Source organism: Leptonychotes weddellii, chromosome 9, assembly GCF_054177405.1.
Source record: "Leptonychotes weddellii isolate Sample4059 chromosome 9, ASM5417740v2, whole genome shotgun sequence".
Classification (NCBI taxonomy): Eukaryota; Metazoa; Chordata; class Mammalia; order Carnivora; family Phocidae; genus Leptonychotes; species Leptonychotes weddellii.
The window spans coordinates 35,305,350-35,321,383 of record NC_138377.1 but is presented as its reverse complement, the minus strand read 5'-3'; the positions used below and the strand labels follow the sequence as shown (position 1 = coordinate 35,321,383).

Sequence of the window (16,034 nt, the reverse complement as noted above, 5' to 3'; positions counted from 1 at the left end):
GTGATCCATAGAAACACAAGGAAAAATTCTAATGGGTTTTATTTTTATTTTTATTTTTTTAAAATTTTATTTATTTATTTGAGAGAGAGAATGAGATAGAGAGAGCATGAGAGGGGGAGGGTCAGAGGGAGAAGCAGACTCCCTGCCGAGCAGGGAACCCGATGCGGGACTCGATCCCGGGACTCCAGGATCATGACCTGAGCCGAAGGCAGTCGCTTAACCAACTGAGCCACCCAGGCGCCCTCTAATGGGTTTTAGAGTTATATCTTTTAACAGGATTTTTCTAATCTTTCTTTCAGGATAACAACAAAGTCTTTCAAATGAAGGTGGGGCAGGAGAAGGATTAGAATAACCTAGGAAGTTTTTAAAGAGTACTATCACTCCTACAGAAATGCTTACTGTGTCCTAGGCATAGTACTGAATGCTCTTTATTCATTATCTCATTTAATCTTTATAATAAGTCTAATTGGTAGGTACTGTTAATATCTTCTTTTTATGGATGTGGGAATTGAGGCTTAGAGACTTTAAGTAACTTGCCTGAGGTAACAAAACTAGTAAATGGCTCAGCCTGGATTCATCTAGGTCTAATTGGTGACAAATCTGCTTCTAAATCACCATGCTGAAATTTACTTCCCACAAACCCCTTTTGTCTTTCTCTTCTATATCAGAATGGGGGTCAACGGCAAGGCCATACATTTTCAAAAAGTTACCCCAGTCCCCAAGGCTATAATGTTGAGTTTACATTAAAATTTTTTTTTTTTGCATACAAAAGTATGTGTATACCATGTTTAGCTTAATAAATAATAAACGCCTGTGTACTTACCACCTTGAGTAAGAAATAGGATATTATAAAAAAAGAGAAGTAGGATATTTTTTTTTTTTTTAAAGATTTTATTTATTTGACAGAGAGACACAGCAAGAGAGGGAACACAAGCAGGGGGGAGTGGGAGAGGGAGAAGGCAGACTTCCTGCTGAGCAGGGAGCCTGATGCGGGGCTCGATCCCAGGACTCTGGGATCATGACCTGAGCCAAAGGCAGACGCTTAACGACTGAGCCACCCAGGTGCCCCGAGAAGTAGGATATTGTTGATGACATTGAAGACTTTGTCCTTTTTTTATTGTTATTTTATTTAAAAAAATTTTAAATTAATTTTTAATTTTAAAAATTAAAAATTAAAAAATTAATTTTAATTATTTAATTTTTATTTTATTATTTTTTAAAAATAAAAATAAAATAATAATTAAAAATAGTTTTTATGCCTCAGGTGGGGCTGAACCCAAGACTCTGAGGTCAAGAGTTACTTGCTGTATGGACTGAGCCAGCCAGGAGTGCCAAGTTTTTAATTTTAATTCTGGTTATAATTAACATACAGTGTTATATTAGTTTCCAGTGTACAGTATTGTGATCAGCAGTTCTGTACATTACTCCGTGCTCATCATGATGAGTGTACTCTTTAATCACCATCACCTATTTGACCTATCCCTCCCACTGTCTGCCCTCTGTTAACCATGTCCTTTCTTTGTCATATTTCCTTCTTCTCCCATAGAGATGATTGCTACCCTGAATTTTGTGTTAATCATTCTTCCTTTTTTTTCTTTTCTTTATAGATTTGCTGCATATTGCTGGATCTCTAAGCAGTATATTATTTAGTTTTGAATTTTATGTAAGTGTATGTATTATATATATATATGGGTTCTTTTTTTTAAAGATTTTTTTTGTGGCAAAAATAACATTAAATTTGCCATCTTTATCATTGTTAAGTGTCTAGTTTAGTAGTGGTAAGTATGTTTACATTGGTGTACCTGAGATTTCCATAATTTTTTCATCTTGCAAAACTGGAACTCTTATTGACACTCATTCTCACTTTTCCCACCCCCCAGCCTTTACAGACACCTTTCTATTTTCTGTTTCTCTGATTTCGACTACTTTTGATACTTTATATAAGTGGAATCCAACAGTATTTGTCCTTTTGTGACTAGCTTATTTCACTTAGCATAATGTCCTCAAGGTCACCTGTTTTTTAAGGCTCAGTTCCATTGTATGTATATACCATATTTTGTTTATTCATTCAACCATTGGTGGACATTTAGGTTATTTCCATATTTTGGTTATTGTGAATCATACTACAAATAACATGGTAGTGTGGATATCTCTTTGAGATTCTGATTTTAGTTCCTTTGGATATGTATACCCAGAAATGGGATTGCTGGATTATATGTTAATTTTTAATTTTTTGAGGAACCTCCATACTATTTTCCATAGTGACTGTACCATTTTACATCCCTACTAGCAGTGTACAAGGGTTATAGTTTATATATTGTTCTTTTTCAAGTTTGTTTGTTTAGCATTGTTTTTGAGTTGTACTTTTGAGAGTCATCCATGTTGATATATATTGTTGTAATTTGTTCCTTTTCACTGCTGTGTAGCATTCCACTGCATGACTATGCTATATTGCATTTTATTTATCCCATTCTGTTAATGGACATATGGGTTGTTTCTAAATTTATTTTTGCTATAGGAAATACTTGCATAACATTTCTGTACCTGTCTCCTGTGTGCACATGGTTAGGATTTCTCTAGGATATACCTAGATTAGAATTGTTAGGTCATAAGGCAGGTGCATGTTTAATTTTACTAGGAAATGCCTATCAGTTATCCAAAGAAGTTATACAGTCTTCCCTTTTATCAGTAGTTTGAAAATCTGGTTTTTATTATATATTTGCCAACGTTTGGTATTGTCAGACTTTAAAATTTTAAAAAATTTTCAGATGTGAAACGGTTTTTCACTACAGTTATAAAATGTATTTCCCTAATCATCTTCTCATGCTTTTGGTAGTTTCTGGTTCCTTTTCTGTTAATGTATAATGTGAGAATTTGAGCACTTCTCAGTCCATCTTCATTGCTGTTGCCTTGTTTGGAGTACTTCATCTTTTTCTTAGGTTACAGTAATAGCCTATGACTTTGTTTATCTGCTTTTGTCCATACCGGCCAGAGTGATCTTTTTTTTTTTTTATTTTTGAGAGAGAGCAAGCGAGCGAGCATAAGCACATGCAAGCAGGGACCGGAGGTGGGAGGGTGGGGGGGAAGTGCAGAGAGAGAGAGAGAGAATATATTTTTTTTTAAAGATTTTTTTTTTATTTATATTAGAGAGAGCACAAGCAGGGCGAGGAACAGAGGGAGAGAAGCAGGCTCCCCATTGAGCAGGGAGCCATGGGGCTCAATCCCAGGACCGAGATCATGACCTGAGTTGAAGGCAGATGCTTAACTGACTGAGCCACCCAGCACGCCGAGAGAGAATCTTTTTTTTTTTTTTAAGATTTTATTTATTTATTTGACAGAGATAGACACAGCAAGAGCAGGAACACAAGCAGGGGGAGCAGGGGAGGGAGAAGCAGGCTTCCTGCTGAGCAGGGAGCCCAATGTGGGGCTCGATCCCAGGACCTTGGGACCATGACCTGAGCTGAAGGCAGACACTTAATGACTGAGCCACCCAGGAGCCCCGAGAGAGAGAATCTTAAGCAGGCTCCACATTCAGCATGGAGCCTGCTGCAGGGTTTGATCTCAGGACTCTGAGATCATGACCTGAGCTGAAATCAAGAGTCGACACTTAACTAACTGAGCCACCCAGGCACCCCTAGAGTGATCCTTTAAATAAGTAATTTATATCACATCACTTCTCTGCTCTAAACTGCAGTAACTTCTCATTTCACATACAATAAAAGCCAGAGTCCTCACAGTGTCTCTTCTGTCTTACATGATATTTCTCCAGCCTCTCTGATAGGCTTCCTGAGGGCAGGGATCTTTGTTTTGCTCCCTGAGGCATACCCAGTGCCTCCAACAGTGCCTGTCACATTAATGAATATTTATTGAATAAAGTTGAATCAGACAACTAAATAAATGCCCACTTTCTGTGGTGTGTAGATTTTCCTCAGAAATATTTTAGTTCTCTGAATAGGAATTTTCTATAAAACTGTAATAATGGGGAGTAATTTTATACTTGGTTTTAGTTATATACTGAAAGGTTTCATTTTTCCTTGTTGAACACTTATTTAGATGAATTAGCACATTTTTAAGGAATATAACTTTTGTTTATATGTATTTTATAAAAGGATGATCAATAGGTACTTTTAAGATCAGAGCTAGGTATTTAGATCAGAAACTCTGATGGCATTATTGGTTTCATCACAGAGATAAGCTCATTTCATGTTAATCACAAATGAGACAATCTAATGGGTCTAAAAGTAAAAAGCCAACTTGGGAGTTCTTGGTTGTATTCTAGTGCAGGATGTGGAGTGCCAGAGTGCTGGGGAGAAATGAAGAGTAATTCCAAGGCTCTGGGTGGCTGAATAAACAAATGAAGAGAGGAAGGCAAAGTCCAGGAGCTATTGTTTTTAACGAGTTGAAATTGTGGTAGATGATAGAGAAACTTTGAAAGCTGGAGTTGTTATGTTTGTTACAGTGAGTGGAACTATATTTTACCAAGGTATTATATTCATTCAACCAATATTTGTCCTGAAATACAAGGCTTGGGGTATTAATAATTAGCATAACAAATGTGATCTCTGTGCTTGTGGAATAATCTAGTAGGAGGGAAAGATATTAAACACAAAAATTAACAAATATAAAATTATTGATTTTGATAAGTGGGCTCTAGAGAGCAGGATGTATATCATTTGGGGTTTAGTTAGGAAAACAAAAACCACCTTAGATATTTTAAGCCGTTAGGAATTTAATACAGGCAATTACAAGCTTAGAAACCCACTAAAAGGACTGGAACAATAAGAGAAGGGAAACTGCTACATTCAGATGTCAGGAAGAGCTGGAGTTGTAGAAAAACTGCTGCTGCTTGTCCTAGTTTTGTATCAGTGAAATGTGTGATTCATAGGAGAACACCTGAAAGCTGTTAGTGAAACTTCACGTGTAATCTGCGGACAGCCATATCCCTGTCCATTATTGCTGCTGAAAGAGCAATAGTGCTTCCACTGTCCTTTTGCCTTCCAAATCTTTTGCATATGCTTCTCAAGAGTTAGCGTCAAAAGTAGACTTGCTGCCAGAGATTTTGGAAAATGTAGTTCCCAGATTTTTAGTCTCCGGAAAGAGCATTGAATGATGAAAATGGTGTTGAGTTGCCGTAAGATAATCTACCATAGTTAACTATGAGAGAAAATAACAGGGTACCAACTTTAGATTGGGAGGTAAAGAATGTGTCTGTAAAGAGGAAACATATCTGGTAGATAAGATCTTTTAAAATACGGAGAGATCAGTTTCTAACAAGAATTGTGGCTATTTTATGGCACAAGTAGAGGACTTAGCCTTAGATAGGAACAGGGACAGTTTTTCAATAAGAGCCTTTTTTTTTTAAAGATTTTATTTATTTATTTGACAGAGAGAGAGACAGTGAGAGAGAGAACACAAGCATGGGGAGTGGGAGAGGGAGAAGCAGGCTTCTTGCTGAGCAGGGAACCCGGCACGGGGCTCGATCCCAGGACTCTGGGATCATGACCCGAGCTGAAGGCAGACGTTTAATGACTGAGGCACCCATGTGCCCCTCAATAAGAGCCTTTCTGAACAGATACTTTTGGTTTGAGACTTGAGTAATGAGAAGAGACAGCCATAGGAAGATTGGGAAGAAGAGAGTTTTTGGTAGAGAAGACAAGTGCAGTTGTCCTAAAACTTGAATGACCTTGGCATGTTGGAAGGGCAGAAAGAAGACAAAAGTAGATTGATAGGACATGAAGCTGGAAAGTTAGGTAGGGGTCAGGTCACGTAGGGTCTTCAAGGTTCTTGGAATTGAATTTTGTGCTATTTAACATGAGATGCCATTGGATCATGAACAGGGAATGAAATGAGCCAATTTCCAATTCAAAGAGATTAATGTGGCTGTTCTATAGAGAATAAATTTTGGGGAAGGAGGCAAGTGAGGGTTGGGTTGATTCAGGAGAGGAAGAAAGTCGTAATGAGGGAGAAAGAGGAGAAAGTTGCAGAACTAAAGTATTTGAGTAGAGATTAAAAAATGAGATGCGGAGTGCAAGTGGAGAGGAGAGGTTGGCTCTAGATAAGAGCAGGGATGCTTTTTTCATTTTAACATAAAATAATACAGTTAATATGGTTAAAGAAGCAGACTGATAGAATTGGTGTTCAGAAATGAGGTGAGTTTTGTCTGATTACATCCCATATTAATATAGTATGAGGCTAGGTCACTAGCTATGATTAAGGTGAGAATAGGAAATGTTGGAAGTCTGAGGAGAGAAGAGAAAGTAGGAAATCGTTTTCTCAGAGATTGGGAAAATGAATATACTTGGAAATTATAGAAGGAATGTCTGGCGATATTGAATGCTCATTTGAGATCTGTGGTGATAATTTTAGAGTGAATTCAGTCCATAGGGTTATGAGATGTTTTCTTCAGCAAAATTCAGAAGCTCAGATACAGGCATGGACTAGTGGATGGTTGGGTTCAATCACAGAGAGTAGAGAGAGTGACATGTGAGTTTAGTGTATTTGCAAAGGATAGGTTATAATACTAGATGCTGGAATGTAAGCTTGTGTAGGATCGGACCTTGAAGGGGGCGATGAATGGGGAAGAGTAGTAGAGTCAGTGGATGGGACCCTTGGGGTCAAAGGATAGAGTGATGGTACTTAATACAAGTCATCTGAAAGAAGAAGTGTTGTGAGAATAGGATGCTAGAAATAAAGAAATCAGAGATGTGTCTATTGATAATAGGGTTAAAGGTATGAGGGTGGGTGACTTAAGTGGGATGGGACAAGAGATCATTGGGGTTAAGGAAGTCAAGGAATTAGGTGCCTGGAATAATGGCTGGCTCATTTTTGAGGATATTCAAGTTGCCAAAAATGATGATAGGAATAGTGGTTAACAGGAAGATTGTAAGCCAGATATAGAAAACTGTATTAGGGAAAAAGAAGAGTGGATACTGTTAAGGGAGTCCATAAGTGCGGGTAAAGATGGTGAGATTCACAACAGTATGGCACTGGTTGAAGCATGTGGACCATGTGAATAGATATTGGGACTACTGTGGATCATATTCATCATTCTGTGGAGGACATGAGAATTGAGTGTGATCATGACAGGAAAAAAAGGTATACTGCATTTGAGATAGTTTAAGGGATTGCATAGTGTTTAAAAAATTAATTTGGGTAATTGAGGAAGTGGGAGTGTGCTTATTTAGCTTTAGGGAATTAGCTCTCTAAGATATGTGTTCATTCTCTATATAATCCCATTTTGACACTAATGCACGTAAAATTATGTTTTTGGTGGTAGGTATGCCAATTGGTTGGAGATACTGTTTGTTTATATAATTTTTGGGTGGAGTCCAAATGATCCAAATGAAAGTATTTGATTTAATAATGTATTTTCTGCATACTTTTATTATTTATTTATTTTTAAAAGATTTTATTTATTTGAGAGAGAGAGCACAAGTAAGGGGAGTGGCAGAGGGAAGGGGAGAAGCAGGCTCCCCACTGAGCAGGGAGCCCGATGTGGGGCTCGATCCCAGGACCCTGGGATCATGACCTGAGCCGAAGGCAGACACTTAACAGACTGAGCCACTCAGGCGCCCCTTCTGCATACTTTTAAAACTTACTTACCACTGTTATTCTTTACCTTTTATGAAGGACTTTTTTAATATTCGTGTGGTTCATCTGGTAAAGTCCTCTTTTTCCCCCCCATTCTCATTCCATAGTAAATATTGGGAAGTTTATGGTTATTTCTATGCCAATAGCTTTTATGTTTATAGCTAGTTGATTTTATGGTCTGTTATTATGCCATCAAAGTGCCCAACTGAAAATAAAAAGTTGCATTAAGAATGCATATTATCTATGGAAGCATATTCTAGTGGAAAAATTAGGCTGAGAAAGTAGACTTATTAAGTTTAATGTCCATACAAATGGTTAGATAGTTGTGCCTAGTCTGCTGAGTTTAATGGGCTGGGTTTAGGACTATACTAAAGAAATCTGAGAGTTCATGTTTTGGCAGTAGCCCAAGGATTGCACACAGGTCTCAAGGTCTTTGCTGAACCTAAACTGATGATACTGGGTTTGTTTTGATTCTTTATAAGATCCTTATTAATTTTTCAGCCCAGTTTCTGCGTTATGCTCATTCTGCCCAGACACTTTCAGTGATTTAGTTTTGGCTGCAAATCTTTTTTTTTTTTTTTTAAGATTTATTTATTTGAGAGAGAGAGCATGCATGAGCCAGCACGTAGAGGGGGAGGGGCAGAGGAGGAGGGAGAGAGAGAAAATCTCAAGTAGACTCCTTGCTGAGCGCAGAGCCTGATGTGGGTGCTCAGTCTCACGACCCTGAGATCATGACCTGAGCCTAAGGCAGACACTTAACCAGCTGAGCCACCCAGGCTCCCCTCCATTAGTCTTTATACCATACCTATTGTCTGGTTATTTTGGATCCTTGGGTTCAGAGGACACCAGGGAAGAAAAGGAGTCATCTTTCTGGCAAGAGTAATGGATTCTGATCATCATCACAATGAGGACAGGGTAGAGTATGTCTGGCATTCAAGGGATTCATTGGAGTGTCTCTTGGTGCTCCCAATTCTGTTATTATAGTAAATATGTAAGTACAGCAGGCACAGCGTAAACAGAGAATGGTAAACAGGGGTTCAGATCCCTTAAGAGTAAGGGTCTGGGTCAGCTTGGTAGCGGGCTGCCTAGATCAGCAGAGGTGCTAGTGGAGGGTGAGGAGAATTTAGAGCGGAATGATGAGGATAAGTTTTGGCCAGGAAATCAATGGCAGCATTGGGGCTGTAGTTTGTCCCTTTCTCTAGGAAGTTTCCCATGGAAATAAAGTAAGTAGAATCCTTAAGAGCTGTTCCCAGCTAGGGAACTTATTTAAGAAGCAAGTAGATTTGCATGGTATAATTTACCTGTTCATATAGTCCACCCATTTTTCTGTAGCATTGTTTGTGTTACTCATTTATAGAACCTCTAAATATAGTTTGAATATTATCTTTTATGTGTGATGAAAAAGTAACTTCCTCAGCTGTGGTGAGTTTTTTAGTAGTATTGTGTCCCTCTCCCCATATAGAAGTTTTTAATTTTGATAAAATGAAATTTATTGGTCTCCTATATTTGTTAAAGTTTTTTAGTCACTTTTAGGAAATTCTGCTCTGATGTCCTAATTATATTCTCTTATAATTTCTTAAATTTAAAGCTTTCACTTTCATGTTTAGATCATTTATTCAAACAGAATTTCTTTTTGTGTACAGTCTAAGAGATAGGGATCTAGTCTCCCACCCCTTTCATCTAGCAAGTCAGTGGTGTCCCGACCATTTATTGAGTCGTCATTCCTTTACAGATCATTGATTTGTAATACTATTTCTTTCATATGCTAGATTCCCAGGTATACATGGAATTTCTTTTTTTTATCTTGTTTCTTTAACTAAAGTATATTTGATTCTTGAAGTGTGCTGGTCCATTAGTGGTACATGAATCTATGGACATCTTTCTGGGATGTCAAATTTACCTAAAGAATATGAAAAAAATTTTGAGTAATTGAATTACTAATAATTACTTAAGGTGTTTCTTCAGTGAAAATAAATAGGATTATATTATGGAGATAAATTGAACATTTATAAATTTTTAAGATAAAATATATAATTCGAAGAAATGTTGACTTTGTGGGAGACCATTTGAGCCTGTGTCCGCAGTCTTCCAGGAGATATATTTTTCTCTGCCATTTGAGAGTACTTTGGTGGCAAAGGGTAAGAGACTGCCTTGCACGCTTACATGAATTCTTGTTTTTTTCCCCCTTAAAAGTGTTATATTTATTGATCTGTGTATAAATTGTGAGTACTGATACCTTTGTTCTTGCTGTGATTTCTGCCTGGAATATCATCCTTCTTTTGTACTTCACAGCCATCAGATTTTTCAAGTTCCATCTCTTTTCAGCCTGTTTCCTGAGTCCTTTCCCATTGGTAATCCTTGATACTGGCTTTTGGTCCTTATTGGTCATTCCTTGCAGTAAATACTAGTTTTAATAACTGATATTTATTGAGAGTGTACTATGCCTGATATATTTCTAACATTTTTATCTGCATTAATGGGTATAAATGTTACCAAGTCTGTGAATCCAGATCATACATCCCCTTCCCCATCAATCCCAATCCCTGGAAGGTATTATTTTTCTTTTTCACAAGGAAATTGAGGCACAGTGAGGGTTAATAATTTGTCTAGGGTTGCAGGCCTAGCAAATGACTAAAGGAGGCAAAATGGCTCCCACAATCTGTGTACTTAACCATGCTTTCCTTCCTTCTCAGTTGTGCAATAATTAATCAATTGTTCAAGGAGTGAATCTACTATTTTTACACTTAGACACAAACTTGTCCTATTGTTTTATGGGTGTGTCCTCTTGCTTAACTACGTAGTATATACCTGAAGATAGTGATCAAATCTTATACTTCTTTATAATTTTACTTTAAACTTTAGGTAGAACCACTGCATATAATAAGTGCCCAGTAGGTGTTTGTAGATAAGGGTCTGGTAGTGAATTCAGTTTGACCCTTAGACTTGCCATAGAGTAAAATAAACCTTATAATTCATTGTCAAATGGATCTAAGTCTTTTCATGTTAAGTAGTTACCTGATGGTTTGGCTGTTCTATCACCAAAGATAGCACTGTGAGATACCCTGGTTCGGGGGTGGTGGGGCTTGGCTAGATTTGGAACATTTCATTGGTAGAAAGATATGCTTAGAAATTAAGTGAGACATATTTCTGGCCTGCACTTAAATTATGATCTTTTAAAAAAATATTTATTTATTTATTTGAGAGAGAGCGAGAGAGCTGTGTGAGCGAGTGAGAGGGTGAGAGGCAGAGGGAGAGGGAGAGAATCCTCAAGCAGACTGCACTGACCGAGGAGCCTGACACAGGGCTGGGTCCTCGGACCCTGAGATCATGACCTGAGCCGAAATCAAGAGTCAGTGCTTAACCAACTGAGCCACCCAGGTGCCCCAGCTTATGACCTTTGACAAGTCATTTTGTTTTACCACCTGTAGAAATGGGAAAATCTAGCTTAGCCTTTATTTTGTATAGACTTTTAAGCTTTCTGGAAGAAAAGTTGTATGCATTCAAAGTAGTATCATATTCTTATACTTTGTTATAATAACTTATATGATGTTATGTTGGTACAAATTCAAAAGAATGTATTATCAGCATAGCTTTGCTTTTATTTTTAGTATGAGAAATTTAAGATTAAGAAACGAAGTTCTTAAGGGGCGCCTGGGTGGCTCAGTTGGTTAAGCGACTGCCTTCGGCTCGGGTCATGATCCTGGAGTCCCGGGATCGAGTCCCGCATCAGGCTCCTTGCTCGGCAGGGAGTCTGCTTCTCCCTCTGACCCTCCTCCCTCTCATGCTCTCTGTCTCTCATTCTCTCTGTCTCAAATAAATAAAAAAAAAAAAAAATAAAAAAAAAAAAAAAAAAAAAAGAAACGAAGTTCTTAAAAAAAAAGTTTTTAGTAAAATAACTTTTTCTTCTGAAGGAACCTCTTCTCTATATGCCCATATATATGTGTGTGTGTACATATGTGTGTTGCTATGTATATATACTGAAATATATGTTTTTAAAAACAATTTTTAAAAATGCTGAATATAATATATTTTTACTGGGCAAAAATTATTATATAAACTTTTGAAGAGATTCTGGGGGACTGTGTCTTATTATTATTTGTATTGCTAACTCCATCTGTCATAGCATCTTCTATATTACTTCCCTATAATACAATACCATATGTTACACTTGATGGAATTTAAGTGTTAAGGAAAAGTCTGTATAGTATATAAAGTTTGTAATTATAGGTGATATGGAAAAGTTAAACTGATAATCATCAGTTATATTGAAAAAATGTATTTATTCCTATTTAGAAAAAGAAAAATTAACAACCTTTGTAACAACTCAAGGTATCTAGAATTATCAAACTTGGAAGAAACCTTAAATATTTTATAAATGAGTATTTGACTTCCTCAAAGTTCCCCGTATGATAAGAGACAGCTGGAACGGCAGCCTAGGTTTTCTGATTGCCAGTGCAGATCTAATTATATCATCGTGTCTTTAATAAGTGACTTTTATGTGGTCAGTCATAGCTTTATCTTTTTAAAGAAATGGATTCTAGAGTAAAAGAATTATCTTTGTAAGAAAACTAACTTTCATGTGGTAAATGCTGGATTTATTATTTAAGGAAATGCATTCTAGAATAAAAAAACATCAGTGGCTTGATCTTAGGGCATGTAGGTAGTTCTCATAGTGCTTTCACATATGTCTTTCATTTGAATAACATTTCTGGGAGAGAGTTAATTTAGGGATTATTGCTTTTATGGGTAAGGTAATTGAAGACTGTTTTTGAAAGGTCATTTAGGTAGTATATAATTTTAGATGCTTTTGTTTGTAAATAATAGGAAACTCAACTCAAACTATCTTAAAGAATTGATTGACCTGTTACTGAAAAGTACAGCCGTAGATAAGGCTTAATCCAGTAGCTCAATAATGTAACCATTATTTTGTTCATTCTATATCTTGGCTTCTATTTTCTCTTCACAGTGCCATCTTTTTTTTTTTTCTTTAAAGATTTTATTTATTTGACAGAGAGAGACACAGCGAGAGAGGGAACACAAGCAGGGGGAGTGGGAGAGTGAGAAGCAGGCTTCCCGCTGAGCAGGGAGCCCGGTGTGGGGCTCGATCCCAGGACCCCGGGATCATGACCTGAGCCAAAGGCAGATGCTTAACGACTGGACCACCCAGGCGCCATCTTTTTAGTATGAGAAATTTAAGATTAAGATTAAGATTAAGATGGCACCACAGTGCCATCTTTCTAAGTTTGCATCTACATAAACAAAATAGTTGCTTTCTCTTACAGGCTTAGAGGGAATCACAGGAACCCAAAGAATAAGAAAACACTAATTTGAAAAGATACATGCACCCCTTGTTTATTGCAGCATTATTTATAATAGCCAAATTGTGGAAGCAGCCCAAGTGCCCATTGATAGCTGAATGGATAAAGAAGATGTTGCGAGCATGTGCGTGCACGCACACACACGAATGTTACTCAGATAAAAAAATGAATCTTGGCATTTGCAACAACGTGGGTGGAGCTGGAGAGCATAATGCTAAGCAAAGTCAGTCAGAGAAAGACAAATACTGTATGATTTCACTCATATGTGGAATTTAAGAACCAAATGAACAAAGGAGAGAGAGAGAAACCAAAAAACAGACTCTTAATTATAGAGATCAAACAGATGGTTACCAGAGGGGAGGTGGGTAGGGGTATGGTGAAATAGGTGAAGGGGATTAAGAGTACACTTATCTTGATGAGCACTGGGTAATATATAGAATTGTTGAATCACTATATTGTACACCTGAAACTAATATAACACTGTATTAACTATATTGGAATTAAAATTAAAAAGAAAAATAAAAGGTATGATGGGAAGCTTTTTTCCCTGCTATTTTCTCTCCTAATATTTCACTGGGGCATATTGGGTTGCTTGCTTATCTTCAACCAACCATACTGTTAAAGAGGATGGCATTCACTGATTGGATTAAGCCAGTCAGTGATCACCTCTTGATTTAGGAGTGAGATCAAACTCATCCAAATTGTGTGATTGGGAAATTCATAGTCTTACTAGTTTATAAAAGGAGAAGGTTTGCCTTGATATCTGGAGAGGCAAACAAAAGATGCCCCCCCCATTCCCGCAGCAAGCTAATATTAGAGTAAGAATCCAGGTTTTTCATTCTTTGTTGAAAATGGTAAATGAATACATAAACTTGATCTTATAGTAAGAATATATAACTTCAGTTTCTAAGTTTTTTTATTGATGTGAAATTCATATTCTGTAACATTAACCATTCTAAAGTGAGCAGTTCAGCAGCATTTTGTACATTTAAAATGTTGTGCAACCACTACCTCTGTCTACTTCTGAAACATTTTCATCACTATAAAAGAAAACCCTATACCCATTAAGCAGTTACTCCCTGTTTCCGCATCCTCCCCAGTACCTGGTAACCACTAATCTGTTTTCTGTCTCTATGGACTTAACCTATTCTAGATATTTTATGTGTCTGCCTCTTCATGTAGCATAATGTTTTCAAGGTTCATCCAAATTGTAGCATGTATCAATACTTCACTTTTTTATGGTTGAATAATTCCGTTGTGTGTGTGTGTGTGTATGTATATGTATATACACCACAGTTTGTTTCTCTGTTCATATGTTGGTGGACATCTGGGTTCTGTCCTCCTTTTGGTTATTGTCAGTAGAACTGCCACAAATGTGTTTGTATATGCATTTGTTTGAGTACCTATTTTCAGTCCTTCTGAGCATACACCTAGGAGTGGAATTGCTAGGGAATATAGTAATTCTATATTTAACTTTTTGAGGAATGATCAAAAAGTTTTCCACAGCATCTGAACTATTTTTCATTCCTACCAGCAATGTATGAGGGTTCCAGTTTTTCCATATCCTCAGCAACACTTGTTATTGTTCTTTTCTTTTTCTTTCTTTATTTTAAATAGCCATCCTAGTGGATGTGAAGTGACATTGCATTTCCCTAATGTCTAATGAAGCCTAAAATGTTTTCATGTTTTTGTTGGGCATTTGTATATCTGTTTTGGAGAAATTTCTGTTCACATCTTTGTCCATTTTTTAATTAGGTTGTTTGCCTTTTGGTTGTTGAGCTGTAATAGTTCTTTATATGTTCTGGATACTACACACATACCAGATATATGATATGCAGATATTTTTCCCATTCTGTAGGTTGTCTTTTCACTTTTTTGATAATGTCCTTTGATGCACTAAATTTTTAAATTTTAATGAAGTCCAGTATAGCTTATTTTTTTTTCTTTTGTTGTTCGTGCTTTTGGTGTCGTATCTAAGAATCCGTTGCCAAATCTGAAGTCATGAAGATTTTCTCCTAGGTTTTCTTCTAAGAGTCTTTCTTCCAGGAGTTTATCTGTTATATTTAGGTCATTGGTCCACTTTTTTTTTTGAAGATTTTATTTATTTATTTATTGGAGAGCGAGCGAGAGAGAAACAGCATGAGAGAGGAGAGGGTCAGAGGGAGAAGCAGGCTCCCCGCCGAGCTGGGAGCCCGATGTGGGACTCGATCCCAGGACCCTGGGATCATGACCTGAGCCGAAGGCAGTCGCTTAACCAACTGAGCCACCCAGGCGCCCGGTCATTGGTCCACTTTGAGTTAATTTTTGTATATAGTGTGAAGTAGGAGTCCAATTTCATTCTTTTGCATGTGGATATAACTTTGATTTTTAAAATAATAAATTAATATTTTTAAGGTAAATTTTTTACAAACATTTCTGCTGTATTATTTGTAAGTGTACAATTACAATTTATAAAATTTATAATTTTTTATCTGTATAATTAGATGTAATAGGTAAGAATATCGCATAAGATAGCTTATTATTCACTGGTGTTTTATGTAGAATGAGTAGTACAGTTTCTTCACTTTAAGAACGTTTCAGAAAGGGGCGCCTGGGTGGCTCAGTTGGTTAAGTGACTGCCTTCGGCTCAGGTCATGATCCTGGGGTCCCTGGATCGAGTCCCGCATCAGGCTCCCCGCTCAGCGGGGAGTCTGCTTCTCCCTCTGACCCTCCCCCCCTCGTGTGCTCTCTCTCATTCTCTCTCAAATAAATAAATAAATAAATCTTTAAAAAAAAAAAAAGAACGTTTCAGAAAGCTATTTTGTATTTTGTCATAAAAATAATACTTCAGGGGCACCTGGGTGGCTCAGTCATTAAGCGTCTGCCTTTGGCTTAGGTCATGATCCCAGGATCCTGGGATCGAGCCCCACATCGGGCTCCCTGCTCGGCGGGAAGCCTGCTTCTCCCTCTCCCACTCCCCCTGCTTGTGTTCCTTCTCTCGCTGTTTCTCTCTCTCTAATAAATAAATAAAATCTTAAAAAAATAATACTTCATATTTGAAGATAAAAGGGCCAATGTTAATATAGATTATCTTTAGAATTAATTTCAAAACAGCAATGAGCAAGTGTGAAGAAATAGGTGATTTTG

The 16,034-nt window shown here is 37.2% G+C and overlaps 1 protein-coding gene across 6 annotated transcripts in view; it reads left to right on the top strand.

Annotated features, from left to right (window-relative positions):
- MNAT1 (MNAT1 component of CDK activating kinase) overlaps positions 1-16,034 on the top strand; it is a 200,723-nt gene that overhangs the window by 32,646 nt on the left and 152,043 nt on the right. Inside the window, exon 2 of one of the 6 annotated variants that reach the window (XM_081830427.1) lies at positions 1,608-1,663. The exons of the other annotated variants lie outside the window; for them this stretch is intronic. Coding sequence (XP_081686553.1) covers positions 1,662-1,663 — 2 coding nt within the window. The 5' untranslated portion in view covers positions 1,608-1,661. The remainder of the gene's footprint in view (positions 1-1,607; positions 1,664-16,034) is intronic. 6 annotated transcript variants of the gene reach the window in all.